The sequence below is a fragment of the Canis lupus genome, chromosome 6 (genome assembly GCF_011100685.1).
Source record: "Canis lupus familiaris isolate Mischka breed German Shepherd chromosome 6, alternate assembly UU_Cfam_GSD_1.0, whole genome shotgun sequence".
NCBI lineage: Eukaryota > Metazoa > Chordata > Mammalia > Carnivora > Canidae > Canis > Canis lupus.
Window position 1 is genome coordinate 56,683,089 of NC_049227.1, and position 17,510 is coordinate 56,700,598.

The 17,510-nt window shown below is 35.7% G+C and overlaps 1 protein-coding gene across 3 annotated transcripts in view; it reads left to right on the forward strand.

Moving 5' to 3' along the window:
- Window positions 1–17,510, forward strand: part of DIPK1A (divergent protein kinase domain 1A) — a 116,237-nt gene extending 98,727 nt beyond the window's left edge. For all 3 annotated transcript variants that reach the window (XM_038541344.1, XM_038541345.1, XM_038541346.1), the window contains 3 exons: window positions 9,481–9,588; window positions 14,204–14,380; window positions 15,271–17,510. In XM_038541344.1, coding sequence (XP_038397272.1) covers window positions 9,481–9,588; window positions 14,204–14,380; window positions 15,271–16,083 — 1,098 coding nt within the window. In that variant the 3' untranslated portion in view covers window positions 16,084–17,510. The remainder of the gene's footprint in view (window positions 1–9,480; window positions 9,589–14,203; window positions 14,381–15,270) is intronic.

Below are 17,510 nucleotides of genomic sequence, written 5' to 3' on the forward strand. Positions count from 1 at the left end.
TCCCTCTACCTGTGTCTCTGCCTCTCTCTCTCTCTCTGTGTCTCTCATGAATAAATAAATAAAATCTTAAAAAAATATATGGTCTCATAGACCTGCAGCACTAGTAGCACTTGGAAACTTGCCACAAATGCAAATTTTCAGCCTCACCTAAAACCCAATGAGTCAGAAACTCTAACACTGGGATCCATCTGTCTGTGTTTTAACAAGCCCTTCAGGAGATCTTAAGCTCCCTGAAGTTTGAGAATGTCTGTTGTAAAATTATTAACCCTGAGTACTTCCCCAAAGGTAAAGGTTACAGCTTCAACTGGTTCTTATACCCCCATTATGAAAAGGTAAGGGATATCCCATATTTTAGCGAATCCACATGTATTAATGCCCTCAATTTCACCAACGATAGTCCATTTCTGACATTCACTATGATATTTAACAAACTAAAAATTTCACCAATACGATCCTAATTTGGTAATTAACAAAATCCCAGAAATGAATCAATCTTGATCAAGATGCGTACAATAGAAGCATGTGTAGTAGTTGACTGGGAGCACATGCTTCCTTAATACCTGATTAGGATTCTTGCAGAGCCCCTGTGCATTCCTGGATTATGAACACACAAATAGCACACTGTGTCTGCTGAAGAATTTTAAAGTAAATTACAGACATTTTAACAGAAGAGAAGGAGACAGTGGAGAGGGTTCTTGTGCGTGTGCATACGCAGGTGTGTAGGGAGAGGAAAAAGGGATGTGATGAACACAAGTAATGACTGACAGGAAGAATTCAGGAAAGAAGGAAAAAGAAAGGAGTTGATGATATAGTGAGAGCGCAGAGAATGAAGATTAAAATAGCTGGTATGTAGAATTGGAAAGGGTGCTGACTAGACTTGGAGAATTTTTAGGCAACCCAACTCTGCTGTTTTTTCCTAAGGATAAATTGGTAAAATTGTAAACTACGTTTTTAGAATGTGGATCTTAGAAAATGTTTTAAAACCTAGTTACTTAATACATCTGTTTGTTATCGCCCCTTGAGGTAGTTTCCACAGTTCATGAAATTATTCCTTCAGCACCAATGGGTTTTGTAAAATTTAGCTGAAGAGTGCCATCTTCTGGTACTACCAGGTATGTGCAAACAAAGTCAGGGTGTTCATAGAATCGTGATAAAAGTAAAATCTCAGGACCAGAAAAACCTTCAGTATTTTCTGCAGAGTATCCTGTTGTAAAGTTGAACTTCTTTATAACCTGTGTCTTTTTAGTTAGGAGATCAGATTCCTAACAATGATTATAATCTGTGTGTATGGCCATGCCTGAAAAACAAACAAAGCTGTATGTGGCCAACCATACTTTTCATATAAGCATGTGGGAAATTTGCTTTTGGTTTGTGATGGAAGCCACAAGTTGAAGAGCCTGTTCTTTGTGACTACCTCTTTGATACAGAGTTGGCTTGAGGCCTTTGCTCAAAACAAGAATCTGATTCTTGTAGCTGAATGTCAGATTTGTCTTTGCTGCTCAACGGTTTACCAATAAGATACTAATTTTTATTCTTTTTTAAAAAAAATGTGTAATGCATTATAGAAGATTATTAATTTTATGCTCAGTGAGGTTTTAAAATCAAAACCACTAGGTTTTATTATGGTTATTTCATAAACATTTACTGAACACTTAAAATACTAAACTCTGTTCTGTGTGCTAGAAAAGGGAGATTCAAAGATGAATATAACCTCGTCTCTGACTTTGAATCATCTTACTTTCTACCAGGGAGGATAACATGAACATAAATGGTGTTAGATTTGGGGGTATAAGAGAAGAAGGAGGAATAATGCAGACTCAGGAAGGAAATATACAGTCTCAAGATTATTCATTGGAAAATTGGTGTTATGGAGAGGGTAACATTTAAATCTTGACCTGGGGCTGGGCTATGAATAGAGTGTTCCTCCAGATTTAGGAGCCAAGATCAGGACGTTTGAAGGGGATAGTTCTTTAAGTCCTATTCCAGAAGCTGTTCATAATAGAATGTGCTATTTCTGCATAAAAACGCACAATACAGGAAACAAAGAGGAAAGTCCTGTTTCTACTTTGCATTGCTTGTGCAGGGGGAATGAATGTGACCAGAACCCCTTAGTGGGAACACTGGATGGGCATCCAACCCAGCTATTACTAAATTTACTCTACATGTTCCTCTCCAAGATTCCGGTTCTTTTACCTCGATGGCTAATTAAAAGCACACACCCTGGAGGCAGACTGTCTGGCTTCAGATTCCAGCACCACCACTAACCTGCTGTGCACATTTCTTAACCTCTCTAACCTTAGTTTCTATATCAATAAAATGGAGATGATGGTAATATCTATTTTATAGGGAGGTTGTGAAGATTAAAGGGATAAACACGAAAAGGCTCTTAGAATAATGTTGACATACAGAAAACAATATGACAAACACTCGTGTACCTGTCATCTAGGTAACAAACGTTTTCCTGTATTTGCTTCATTTGTAAAAGAAAAAAAAGCACTACAGATACAAGTGATGCTTTCTTTATCCTCCCTGATATTCTCCTTCCTCCTCCCCAGGACTAACCACCATCTTGAATTTGGTGTAAGTCCTACCATCATGTTTTTATACTTTGACTATGTGTATATGGGTACAGAAGCAATATATAGCATTGCTTTATATGTTTCTAAATTTTAATTAATTATACTAAACTGAAGATATCATTTTATAACCTTTTCCATTTGACATTATTTTCACCATTTTTCCATGTTGATCTATGTAGCCTGAGTTCTTTTTTTTTTTTTCTTTTTAATTTAGATTCTAGTTAGTTGACATATAATAATTCGATATTGGTTTCAAGAGTAGAGTTCAGGGCAGCCCGGGTGGCTCAGTGGTTTAGCGCCACCTTCAGTCCAGAGCCTGACCCTGCGGACCTGGGATCGAGTCCCACATCGGGCTCGCTGCACGGACCCTGCTTCTCCCTCTGCCTGTGTCTCTGCCTCTCTCTTCAAATATGTATTTTTTTATCCTTTGGGTAAATACCTAGTAATGCAATTGCTGGATTATAGGGTAGCTCTATTTTTAACTTTTTGAGGAACCTCATACTGTTCTCTAGAGTGGCTGGACCTGTTTACATTCTCATCAGCAGTGCAAGAGGGTTCCCCAAGCCTGAGTTCTTTCATTTTAATTACTGTATAGTCTTTCATTGTATGAAAACACTTCATTTTATTTAGCCATTCTCCTGTTAATGGTCATTTGTGTTGTTGCCCATTTTCCACTTGCAAACAGTACTACATCCTGGATGGCACCCTGAGGTCCTCCCAGACTGTATCTTGACCTGATATTTTAATTTTTTTATTTATTTTTAATTTTTTTTAATTTATTTTTTTGACCTGATATTTTTAGAGGGAAAGATTTTTCATTATGGATTCAGTTTTTTTAATGTTTACTAGTCTTATTCAGATTTTCTATTTCTTCTTGCATCATTTTCAATTATTTCTATTTTTCTAGGAAAATTGTTCATTTCAAATGTATTGCCATGGTGTTGTTTATGTTATTCAGTATCCCTACCCTTTTCTTTCATAATAATCTTTAATTGTGCCTCCTCTTTTTCTCATGATCAGTCTTATTAAAGGTTTATTTCCTTTGTTAAAGTTTTCAAAGAACTAGTTTTTGGTATTATTGATCTTTTTCTTTTTTTATTTCTGCTTTTTTCCTCTATTTCTTTTGGAGGTTTATTGTTATTGTTGAGGTCTTTTTAAGCTTCTTTAGTTGAGTGCTTACTATTTATATTCAGTCAGTTATTTTTTTGTCATTGCATTTAAAGCTGTAAATTTCCCTCTAAGAACTGCTTTAGCTGCATCTCACAAGTTTTAATATGTATATTTTTGTTGTTGTTCAGTTCTAAATATTCTACATTTCCACTGTCATTTATCTTAAAAATCCACAAAATATTTAGGAACGTGCTTTTTACTTTCTGAACATGTCAGTGTCTATGTTTACATTATTTTTATTGTTGATTTTTTATTTCTTTGTGGTCAGAGGATGTGGTCTAAGATCTAAATTCACTAGAAACTCAGGACACCTGGGTAGCTCAGTGGTTGAGCGTCTGCCTTTGGCCCAAGTCATGATCCTGGGGTCCTGGGATTGAGTTCTGCATCAGACTCCCCATAGGAGCCTGCTTCTGCCTCTGCCTATGTCTCTGCTTCTCTCTCTCTCTCTCTTTCTCTCTCATGAATAAATAAAATCCTAAAAAAAATTTCACTAGAAACTCTAAGCTGTATCTGTAGGAGGTTTCACTCTAGCTCCTGAGTAAGGCCTCAGAACTCCCACCACCTTTGCCTCAGTGAAGACACATGGCAGTGAAATTGCTGGCCATCTGCTACAAGCAGAGATACCAAACAGAAGGTTCTGCATTCCCTAAAAATCTCCAGGGGAGACCTGGGGAAGAAAGTATTGAGCATCTCCCATGTGCCCCCCCGCCCCAAAACCACCACTAGAATTGAGTATAGGAACTAGTTTGCTCTGCTCTTCCTATGAAAATGAAATCTCATATTCTTGGTTACAGCCAGGTCTGAAGGAGAAAGCAGGCATGGTCAAGGCTTAACCAGGAATTTCTCTGGTAGTGACAGCTGAAGAGCAACAGTTTGTAGGTGTTGGCACTTCTTCACATGGACAAAGCTCTCCATCTCTACCAAAGCTATCCTTATCCTCACAGCAAACTGTTAAAGTGTTGGTAGGGAGGCCCAGTGGCTAAGACTGAGGAGCCTATGCTGGCGTCTTCAAGAATTAAGTATTTAAGAGACTCGGCTGTACTTTGGCTTGGGATCCTTGGGTTCAGTGTTTCCTTGGGATCAATGAAAAATTTAAGCCCCCAAAATGAAGGTCTCAGTAAATTATCCTTAATCCCTATCACACACAAGATAAGCCCAGTGTTGGCCCTCTAATAGGTTGCAAATAAACCTATTTCTTCTAATAAAAGACTCTGGTCCAGTGCCTATTGTTTCACACCTGGACACTGCCAAATTCTTTAGCTAGTTTTACATCCAGACTCTTCCACTCAGTATCTCAGCCATCCTATCATTCTCAAGCGACTCTTGCTTAAAAGGCTACATCCATCAACTTCAGTTTATTAAGATTTTCTGCATCCCAAGAACCAGAGCAGGGCAAGATTGATCTGTGAGTAGCATCATGTCATCAGACTGAGAGAACCAGACAGACAAGGAGAATTCTGGGGAAAAAAACCATCAAAAGGTAATTGCAGAAACCAGAAAAGAGCAAGAAATCCAAAGTAAAGATTGGGAGATGAAGGTCAGAGGAATTCTTGCAACAACAGCAACATACCATAACCTTGTATTGTTATTTTATATTGATTACTTCTTTCTGCTTTCTGTAGATTAATTTTTTCAAAATTCTTGAATTTTTAATTCATTTGTTTTGTTCTTTGCTGTTTATTAACATAATTAAGTTGCATTCTTCTTTAAGTGGTTCTTTGATTTTATCATTTATTTTATTTTCAGTTTCAGTTATTGTTATTTCCTAGATACTTCAGTATTTCAATTTGGACTTTCTCTTTGACTTTCAAGAATTAAAAGAACATTTAATTATGTATGGATAGATGTTTTATTAATTTCATGTGTTATATTGTGATTGGAGATGCCATTTCTACTAAGTGGAATGTACTAAGGCTTTGGTCTAATTTTGTAATTGTTCTATGGGCATTTGAAAAGTTTGTTCTCAAGACAGATCTACTTTACTAGATTTTTTAGCTCTTCTATATCCTTTTTTTGTAGATTTCTTTATCTGTCATGGGCTAGAAAAAGTGAACTAGGGTCTCCCACTCTAATGCCTGTTTCTTTTTTTTATTTCTTATAGATCTTGCTTAATGGATTTTAATACTTCTTTATTTGCCTTATAGAAACTCATGAATGTAATATCTGGTGTGGATTATATGTTTTATCATTGTAAAGGCCCCCCCCCTTTTTTTTTTACCTTATTTAATGCTTTCCTTACTTGATTTCAACCTTGTCTGGTTTAAAATTGTGACTTAATTGTGTTTTCTTTGTGTTTGCCTGATATACCTGTACTGTCCCTTATTTTCAACTTTTCTGACACTTTTCTAAGGGTATTCTTCTTTCAATAGATGAACTTATCTTGCTGACATTTATATAATATATACGACTTAATTCTGTATCACTTTTTTTTTTTTAAGATTTTATTTATTTATTCAGAGAGACACACACACAGAGAGAAAGGCAGAGACACAAGCAGAGGGAGAAGCAGGCTCCATGCCGGGAGCCCGACATGGGACTCTCCCGGGGTCTCCAGGATCACACCCCAGGCTGCAGGCAGTGCTAAACCGCTGAGCCACCCGGGCTGCCCCTGTATCACATTTTACGACCTACTTTCTGTTTTTAAGGATTCATTTGGTTTGCATCTTTCTCTAGATGGTGTATATTTTGTGTTTTATGCATGTTCCTTTTGATCATTTAGGAAGCTTTGTATTCTGTATTTAGGTCTTCTAGTGTTTAGCTTTATGCTATAACTTTTAAAAATGTACTTTATGCTCTATTTCTTTAGACCAAATCTACCTATTAAAAGCAGTGACAAAATTAAAATTCTATTAATCTGATCTCCTTTGTTCCGCCTAATTTTAAACAATACGTTATTATTATTAATTCTAGTGATCATTGGTGTACTTTTGAATATACTTTTTTTTTTAAGATTTATTTTATTTATTTGATGGAGAAAGAGAGAGCACAAGCAGGGGGAGCAGCAGGCAGAGGCAGAGGGAAAAGCAGGCTTCTTACTGAGCAGAAACCTGATGCAGGGCTGGATCCCCAGAACCTGGAATCATGACCTGAGCTTAAGGCACACACTTAACCAACTTAACCACCCAGGTGCCCCTTGAATAGACTTCTGTTACTTGATTTATAAGATGTAAATGTTATCTCCTGACCTTGAGTATTAAAGAAATCAACATCCTTTTGTCACCTTCCATCTATTTACATCTTCCCTTCTTGGTTTTTGTTTATACAAGTAACAAAATTGTTTATAATAACATTCTGAAGAATATACAGTAGCTATTATGAGAATGAGCTCTGAAACCAGACTGCCTAGGTTGGAATCTTGGTTTTGTCATTTTTTAGGTATGTAACCTTACCTTGTTTTTACAATGGATATAACAATAGGCTCTACTTCACAGGTTAGTTTTCATGATAATGAAAGTATAGCACTAGAACAGTGCCTGACATATAATAAGCATCTAGTAATATTGGATATTTTATTAATCATTATGAAGTAGATTCCCAGGGTTTTCATCCCAGTCCTATATTTCAACTGGCTTCCATGTTCAGGTTCTCTGTTCATCTTTTGGTTACCTAAAATTCATTCTCTAGTAGTTCTTTAAGAGGGAATGGTTTTCTAATCCTTGTATGTTCAAAAACATTTGACGCCTTTTACTTGAAAGAAAGTTTAGCTATGTAAAATAATAGTACCTGCTATTGAGCACTTTTTATAATCACAGGTGATCTGTATTCATTATTATATCATTTTACCTCATAATAATGCTATGATTTTATTACTTATTTATTTTTAAATGAATTCTGTGCCCAACATGGGGCTTGAACTCACAACCCTGAGATCAAGAGTCACATGCTCTACCAACTGAGCCAGCTGGATGCCCTCTTCATAATTATGCAATAAATCAAATATTATTCATATTCCCTTTTACAAATGAAAAATTAGGATCCAGGCAAGTCACACTTCCTTTCTCAAAGACTTTGCTGGCATTGCACCATTATCTACCATTACATGGCTGTGGAAAAATCTGAGGCCAAACTGATTTATTTCCTTTTAAAGGTGCCTTGATCTTTTTGCCTGAATGCTCAAAGGATTATTTATTTTTGAAGTCTAGTAAAATTCAATAGGGTAGATCACAAGGGTCGTTCTATATGTCAGTTTTCTTGGGATATTGTATGTCCTTTCAATCTATAAAGTATCCTTTCACTTTACATGAAGTTGCCTTGAATTCTACTTTGAATATTTTTTCTTTTCCACTTGTACTGTTCACCCTCATGTGGACATGCTGGATATCCTTTGTCTCCTGTATCTATAATATTGTCTCAAATTATATTTAGTTCTTTTTATATTTCCATTGCCTTTTCCCCACTTTTCTTAACCTAGCCCTCGTTTAAGTCTGTGTTGTCATCTTTGTCTGTCTCCTTCTCCCACCCCCATTTATGTGGCTTTAATTCCTAGGATTTTTTCCTTTTCTTCCTTTCTGAGCTCTACTAGCTTATTTTACATTTCCTTCTGTTGTCTCATCATTTCTTCTACCACGAAGTCTTATTTTTTTTAAATGTTTCATTAAGTCCTTTGAATTCACAGCATTATGTTTGGCCTGCTTCATGGCAACATTTTTCTGGAAAATTTCTTTTTATAACATTAGCTTTTCATTTCCTTTCCTCCTTTTTCTTGTAGATTTGCTCTGTAATCTTGTTTTCCTTTGGTTATTACTCCTTATTGAATGAAAGAGTTCTTCCTCAACCAGCTATTTGTAGGAAGCAACTGGAGGAGTGAATTGTGCTAGTAGTGAGACTGCTATGACCCAGAGTTTGTGTGTATGCATGTCATGTGTGAGATAGAAAAAACGAGAAACACAGAGACAAAAATACACAGATTGGCTTATCCAGTGTTATCTCCCCAGGAGATGCTCCTAATGTGCTCTCCCTCAACCCATTTCATTAACAGACTGCCTCCAACATAGATAATATTTTTAAAGAATTTATCATTCAGCACTGCCTTGTCCTGCTACTTCGTAATGCCATATAGACTCCTTGAAAGTTCCCACAGCATGTGCCCCTTAAACCTACATTGTAAATCAGGGTGATGGTTCTGCATCTCATCTCTTTGGTGCTATGCCAATGTTGAGAAGCAAAGTCACAGCAGTTATTTAATCTCAACAATCTCTGGACTCTGATGTAATTTCACTGAATTTGGCAGGCTATCTTCACTAATTGTGCCTTAGGGTTACCTTGATATCTTGTTGAAGATGGAGTTTGTGTTTATTTTTCTTATTTTCGGGTGATCTCAAGGATGACCAGATGTCAGAGGTAATTTTTTTTTTTTTTGGTAATTTTGTTTTTTACGTATTTCCGTATTTAAAACTTTAATTTCTTACTTTAAAACCAGAGCCATTTTTAAAGTGTGCCTCTAATCTTAGGGGGGAAGCAGGTACCTTACCACCTCAGACCATGTTAAGTGGGGAAAAATAGCTTCCAAATTCCAAGCACACTTTGGTTGCAGCAATATCTCTCATCATCATATAGCTGGTAAGAATAGAGCTTGGATTCAGATTCAAGTCTGTCCAAATCCAGAGTCTGAGTTCTTTTCATTATAGAACTTCATCCTAAAGAATACAGGTATCTCCTTACATTGTCTTTATTATGTTTCTTCTTATAAAACAGTTTTCTATTAACTACTTTTCTGTTTCCTGGTTTTTAGTGTGACAAGTACAAGACTGGAGTTATTGATGGGCCTGCATGTAACAGCCTTTGTGTTACAGAAACCCTTTACTTTGGGAAATGTTTATCCACCAAGCCCAACAATCAGGTATGGACATTACGAATAAACATCCCAGAATGACAATGCACTCTAATTTTACCTTAAATGAAAGTATTATTAAAAGAATTCTTGAACCATAGTGTTAGGATATTTTATATACTTCAATGTTGTATGCTTTGATTCACTCATCCAACAGATGTTTATTAATCCTTATTTCCAGTATATTCCAGACATTCTTTAGTTATTAGGAATGCAGTGGTGATTAAGATAGATAAGATTACTTTCATGGATCTTATATTAATTAATAGTGAATAATTTGGGAGTATGGGATTAGGGAAATGGAAACAGAGGAATTTGCCTTTCATCTTTCTAGGCAATGTGACTTTTTAAAAATGTATTTATAGTTATAAATGCTTACATTAAGAAACAAGATCTCAAATCAACAAGCCAACTTTACAATTTAAGGAACTTGAAAAAGAACAAACTAAACCCAAAGCTAGCAGAAGGAAATAAACAGGGATCCCTGGGTGGCGCAGCGGTTTAGCGCCTATCTTTGGCCCAGGGCACGGTCCTGGAGACCCGGGATCGAATCCCACGTCGGGCTCCTGGTGCATGGAGCCTGCTTCTCCCTCTGCCTATGTCTCTGCCTCTCTCTCTCTCTCTGTGTGACTATCATAAATAAAAATAAAAAATTAAATAAAAAAAAAGAAATAAACAATTTACAGCAGAGATAAATGAAATGGAGAATAGAAAAACAATAGAGGAAAATCAATGAAACCAAAACTTGGCTCTTGAAAAAAATCAGCAAAATTGACAAACCTTTAGCTAGATGAGTCTAAGAAAAAGAGAAGTCTCAAATTACTAAAATCAGAATTGAAGTGTGGGGACATTACAGAAATAAAAAGGATCATATGAGAGTACTATGAACAATTATGCACCAAGAAGTTAGATAGCCTAGATGAAATGGACAAATCCCTAGAAACAGAAAACCTACCAAGAAATAGAAAATCTGAACAAACCTATAATTAGGAAGGAGATTGAATCAGTAATCAAGAGTCTTCCAACAAGAAAAGCCCTGAGCCCGTTGCCTTCACTGGTGAATTCTACCAAACATTTAAATCCTTCCCAACCTTTTCCAAAAAATTGAAAAGGAAGGAATACTTCCTGACTCATTTTGTGAGGCCACCATTACTTTGATACCAAAGCTAGATAAAGACATTACAAGGAAAGAAATCTACAGACTTTTTGTACATTAATGCAAAATCCCCAACAAAATACTATCATGCCAAATTGAGCATATTAAAAAGATCATACACCACAACCAAATGGGATTTATTCCTGGAATGCCAGGATGTTTCAATATATAAAAGTCAATCAGTTTAATACGACAGATCAACACAATGACCCCACAGGATCCTCTCAGTCGATGTAGGAAAAGTATTTGATAAAATTCAGTACGCTTTCATGATAAAAACACTCAACAAAGTAGGAATAGAAGGCAACTACCTCAACATAATAAAATCCATATATGAAAAATCAATAGCTAATATTATATTCAGTGGTAAAAATATGAAAGTTTTTCCTCTAAAATCAGGAACAAGGCAAGGATGCCCACTTTTGCCACTTGTATTCAACATAATACTGGAAGTTCTAGCCAAATCAAACAAGAAAGAGAAATAAAGGTATCCAAAGTAGGAAAAAGTAAAATTATCTCTGCTTGCAGATGACCTGATCTTTTATATAGAAAAATATTTTATGTAGGAAAAAGTTGTTAGAGCTAATAAATTCAGCAAAGTAGCTGGAAACAAAGTCAACACACAAAAATCAGTTGTATTCCTATACACTAACAATGAACAATTCACAAAGAAAATTAAGAAAACCATTCCAAAAAAAAAAGAAAATCATTCCATTTACAGTAGCATCAAAAAGAATAAACTACTTAGAAATTAACTTAACCAAGGAGGTTTTAGGACTTGTACAATGAACACTTCAAAGTATTGCTGAAAGAAATTAAAGATACAAACAAATGGAAACATAGTCCATGTTCATGGATGGAAGACTTAGTATTGTTAAGATCACTACCCAAAGTGATCTACAGATTCGTGAAATCCCTTTCAAAATCCTGATGACATTTTTTGCAGAAGTAGAAAAACCCACCCAAAAATTTGAATACAGACTGTCAGAGGACCCCAAATAGCTAAACCATTGTGAAAAAGAACTACAGAGCTGGAAGACTCATACTTCTGATTTCAAAACTTACTGCAAAGGTACAGTAATCAAGACAGTGTGTACTGGAATGAAGACAGACATATAGATAAATAGAGTAGAGAACCCAGAACTAAGCCTCACATATTTGGTCAAATGATTTTTGATGAGTGCTAAGACCATTCGATAGAGAAAGGACTTTTTTTTTATTTTTTTTTTTTAGGACTTTTTTTTTTTTTAATTTTTTTATTTATTTATGATAGTCACACGCAGAGAGATAGAGAGGCAGAGACACAGGCAGAGGGAGAAGCAGGCTCCATGTACCGGGAGCCTGACGTGGGATTCGATCCCGGGTCTACAGGATCGCGCCCTGGGCCAAAGTCAGGCGCCAAACCACTGCGCCACCCAGGGATCCCAGGACTTTTTTTTTAAGGTTTTATTTATGTATTTGAGAGAGTGTGTGTGAGACAGCACAGGTTGTGGGGGAAGGGAGGGCAGAGGGAGAAGTAGGCTCTCTGCAAAGGAGGGAGCCCAATGTGGGGCTCAATGCGGAGCTCAATCCCAGGGCCCTGAGCTGAAGGCAGATGCTCAACCAACTGAGGTACCCAAGCACCCCTAGAGAAAGGACCAACTTTTCAACAAATGGTGTTGGCAAAAACTGGATAGCCACATGCAAAAAGAACAAAGTGGGATGCTTACCTAATGCCATATGCAAAAATTAAGTCAAAACAGATCAAAGACTTAAATGTAAAACCACAAAATTCTTAGAAAAAATATAGGGTAAAAGCTTCATGACATTGGATTTGGTAATGATTTCTTGGCTCTGACACCAAAGGCATGAGCAACAAAAGAAAAAGACAAATCTGTACTTAATGAAAATTTAAAAATTTTGTGCATCAAAAAGTATCAAATCTACAGAATGCAAGAAAACATTTGCAAGTCATATATCCAATAAGGGATTAATATCTAAAATATATAGAGAACTCCTGGGGTACCTGACCAGCTCAGTTGGTAGAGCATGTAACATTTTTTTTTTAAGATTTTATTTATTTTTGTGAGAGAGAAAGAGAGAGAGCATGAGCACAATTATAGGGGAGGGACAGAGGGAGAAGTAGACTCCCTGACCAGGAGCCCAATACAGGACTCAATCCCAGGACATTGGGATCATGACTTGAGCTGAAGACAGATGCTTAACTTAGCCACCCAGGTGCTGGAGCATGTAACTCTTAATCACAGGGTCATAAGTTCAAGCCCTGCGTTGTGTGTAAAGTTTACTAAAAAAAAAAAAGAATGAGAGAGAGCAAGAACGCCTAAAATTCAACAATAAAAACAAGATTTAAAAATATGCAAAGGACTTGAATAGGCATTTCTAAAAAAAAAGATATACAGGTGGCCAATAAGTAATGAAAAGATAGATGCTCAGCATCACTTGATCATTAAGGAAATACAAATCAAAATCACAGTGACATACCACTTCATACCCATTAGGATGGCTACTATCAAAGAAAGGAAATTTGTCAACAAGTGTTGACAAGGATGGAAAGAAATTGGAACCCTTGTGTACCGTTAGAAGGAATGTAAAATGGCACAGCCATTGCAGAAAACAATATAGCAGTTCCTCAAAATATTAAAAATATACTGGTCTTATGATCCAGCAATTTTACTTCTGGGTACATAACTAAAAAAATTGAAAGCAGTCTCCAAAAGATATTTGTATACCCAAATTATTCACAATAGCTAAAACATGGAAGCATCCAAGTGTTGATCAGCAGGGAATAGAAATGCAAAATATGGTATATACATACAATGGACTATTATTCAGCTTTAAAAAGGAGGAAATTCTGACACAATACCATACAGATGAATCTTGAGAACGTAATGCTAAGTGAAATAATCTGTGCCATAAACACTGTCCAAATCAGACTCACAGTGACGATCCTTTATAAGTTCTTTCAGGTTTGTTTCTGGCCAGTCACAAAAAGAGAAATTTTATATGGTTCCATTTACATGAGATACTTAGTCAAAATTATAAAGACAGAGAGTAGAATGGTGATGGCAAGGGCTAAAGGGGAAAGGGGGAACAGGAAGTTATTACTTAATAGGTATGGAGATTCAGTTTTACAAGATGGAGTGCTGCAAAAGGGTGGTGGTGATGGCTGCATTGTGAATGTAATACCGTTGAACTATACACTAAAAATGGTTAAGATGGTAAATTATGTTTTTAATATTTTACCACAATTTAAAAATTGGAATAAATAAATAAAATTGATCCATGGTCAAAAATGTATTTATTTAGGCATGCATTGCTTTTATAATCAAAAAGTTACAGAAAAAAGCTAAATCTCTGTGTTTTGTTACTTGCTTTTGTGTTTTTGTAAGGGGAAGAAGATACTAAAAATACAGTGGTGTATAATTCTACTCAGCCTAAAGAGTGATTTGTCATTCTTTTTCCACATAGATGTATTTAGGGATTTGGGGTAATCTACCAGGTGTTGTGAAATGTCAAATGGAACAAGCACTTCACCTTGATTTTGGGACTGAATTGGAACCAAGGAAGGAAATAGTGCTATTTGATAAGCCAACTAGGGGAACTACTGTACAGAAATTCAAAGAAATGGTCTACAGTCTCTTTAAAGTAAGTATATCCATTCCCATGTTACTATTATGAAGTGGTACATTCTTCTGGAAGAGTTGGCAAGACCTCATCCTAAGCCACAAAAGTGTTGCTATTCTTTAACATATCAGGGGCTCCATCTTGAAACAATTCAAAAATGTGTAGATGTTTACGTTATTTATAATAGTTTAAAATGTCCAGATATGAAAGGGGAATTCATTAAGTAGGTGAGCTGCTCTATAGTTTGACACTGTAGCTGATACACATTTTTTTAAATGTGGGAGAAGGGCTAAAATCAGTATACGTATCTGATAGCAAATTATTTTTTAAAAATTAAATAATCATACAAAGATTAAGTATATTAAAAGATAAAAGTAGTTAAAATTTTATAAAAAGTCTCTTTTCTTTTATTGCTGTCATATTTTCATTCAAAATCTTTAAGTTTACATTTTCGGACTATTTTATCCTAAGAACCTTCACAGGGAAATAACTTTTAACTTTCATCATTGGAACAATACAACTTGAACAAAATAGTTCTGTTAATGTGTTAACTACAAAATAGGAGAAAATAATTTTCAGTTGACCCTTATTATAACTGGATATGAGCACATTACACTGCAATTTTGCAAGTAAATATATGAGTAAGATAGAATTAGTGTGTTGAATAACTATCAATAGAGACCAAGGAGCTTGCCATTTCTTAAATATACTCAGGAGTGCGTTTTACTACAATTATATAAAACATACTTCTTAGTAAAAGCATCATAAATTGGAGCTGTATTAAGTACCTTTATGGAAACTCAGTAACAAAATTATTACTTAGCATAATTCCCATATAAAGTTAGTATGTATATTACATAAGAGATATTTTTGCAAACTTTCTGTATTTAGCTAAATTCTTACCTTTATAGGCAAAATTGGGTGACCAAGGAAACCTCTCTGAACTGGTTAATCTCATCTTGACCGTGGCTGATGGAGACAAAGATGGCCAGGTTTCCTTGGGAGAAGCAAAGTCAGCATGGGCACTTCTTCAACTAAATGAGTTTCTTCTCATGGTGATACTTCAAGATAAAGAACATACTCCCAAATTAATGGGATTCTGTGGTGATCTCTATGTGATGGAAAGTGTTGAATATACCTCTCTTTATGGAATAAGCCTTCCATGGGTCATTGAACTTTTTATTCCATCTGGGTTCAGAAGAAGCATGGACCAGTTATTCACACCATCATGGCCTAGAAAGGCTAAAATAGCCATAGGACTTCTAGAATTTGTGGAAGATGTTTTCCACGGCCCCTATGGAAACTTCCTTATGTGTGATATTAGTGCCAAAAACCTAGGATATAATGATAAATATGATTTAAAAATGGTGGACATGAGAAAAATTGTACCAGAGACAAACCTGAAAGAACTTATAAAGGATCGTCACTGTGAGTCTGATTTGGACTGTGTTTATGGCACAGACTGTCGAACTAGCTGTGATCAAAGTACAATGAAGTGTACTTCAGAAGTGATACAACCAAACTTGGCAAAAGCCTGTCAGTTACTCAAAGACTACCTACTGCGTGGTGCTCCAAGTGAAATTCGTGAGGAACTGGAAAAGCAGCTTTATTCTTGTATTGCTCTCAAAGTCACTGCAAATCAAATGGAAATGGAACATTCTTTGATACTAAATAACCTAAAAACATTACTGTGGAAGAAAATTTCCTATACAAATGACTCTTAGTTCATTTGGACATCGTGAGCATTATAGGAAATTTCAAAATTTTAAGGAAAAACTTTGAGCATTAAAAAAAAAAAATAAGGCTTCTGATTCATGTCCCTGTCAGTTACACAAAACCCTCCTTCCCCTGGTTTTAAGAAGCCATCATCTTAAGATACAAGTTGATTGAAGTAATGGCAAGAGGTAAAAGATGACCAGGTCCAAAGATTTCATTCCTGCTGTTAGAAGCCCTGGTAGATTTTCCAGTATTCACTGTGTAACTATTTTAACTAATGACCTAAAATAATGCTGTGAAAAGCCTCATTCCATAAACATCGACAGTGAAGTATTTTGTAGATTTGTTAGCCAAAATACCATTGCTGGAAACATTTTTGCATTGAAGCTGCTGTTGAAAAAAAATATACATTTAAAAAGTCTTAGCATGGTAAAGTTTGCACATTAACAGAAATTAAGACTGCAAAGGTCAAGTTACTCCTTTACAAACAGATGTTGGGTTAATAGCATGGTTTTTTTTCTACTTAAAACACTTAGACATCAAATGTTATATGGCTTCAGAATATTGAGTGAGTGGCTGTTAGCCTCTTAATCCGTAAGAAAATGTTCTACTTGACAATATATAATTGCCAATTTTAGAGGCTGAAACTGGATGAGCATTCGTCATCCTCATTTTGATGGGTCCTTCTTAGTTGTCAATGTGCTATAGTCTGTCAAAACTGATTTTTTTCCAAAACTGTTATTAAGGCCATCAACCCAATCCAGATCCATGTATCTGAATTTGAGCTATGGGGAAATAGGACATTAGGAGCCAGACTGAAATCATGGAACTTTTTAGGTTCACAATTTTCCATTTTTGAACAGTATTTCCTGTTGGCCAAAGGGCTATTTCTTAAGAGGCATGCAAATTTTTTCATGTAAACTTGATATGCAAGTTAATATTTGCCCTTTTAATGTTGTTTTCATGTTTATTAAGATCTGGCATGTACCTTTCAACATCTCCATAAAATGGAACACTTCTTTTGAAGGATATTCTGCTCAGAGGTTTCACCTGATTAAAGTGAACGTTATGTGAACTTCATTGGACAGCTCTTTCTCAAAATTAAAGCCATTGATTAGCACCAGTTCTGCTTACTTTAAAATTGTGTACTTTGAAGGTACTTTTTCTTCCCACTAGCCATCTGGTTACAATAAATGAATGGAAGAAATATTTCCTAGTGGATGGTTGGTCTGTTGCTTGACAGACTGTTTAGAGGGAGCTAGACGTCACACTTGAAGGGATAACTGTTAGGAAAAACAGAAGCCTGAGAAGCCGGTGTGAACTTTGAGTCAATATGCAGTTATATTTGTTTCTTGAAGAAGAAAAACTTATCAACTCCTCTACTTTTGTACTTCACGTATTTCCTACACTTTCATTAACAAGAGTTTAACACAAA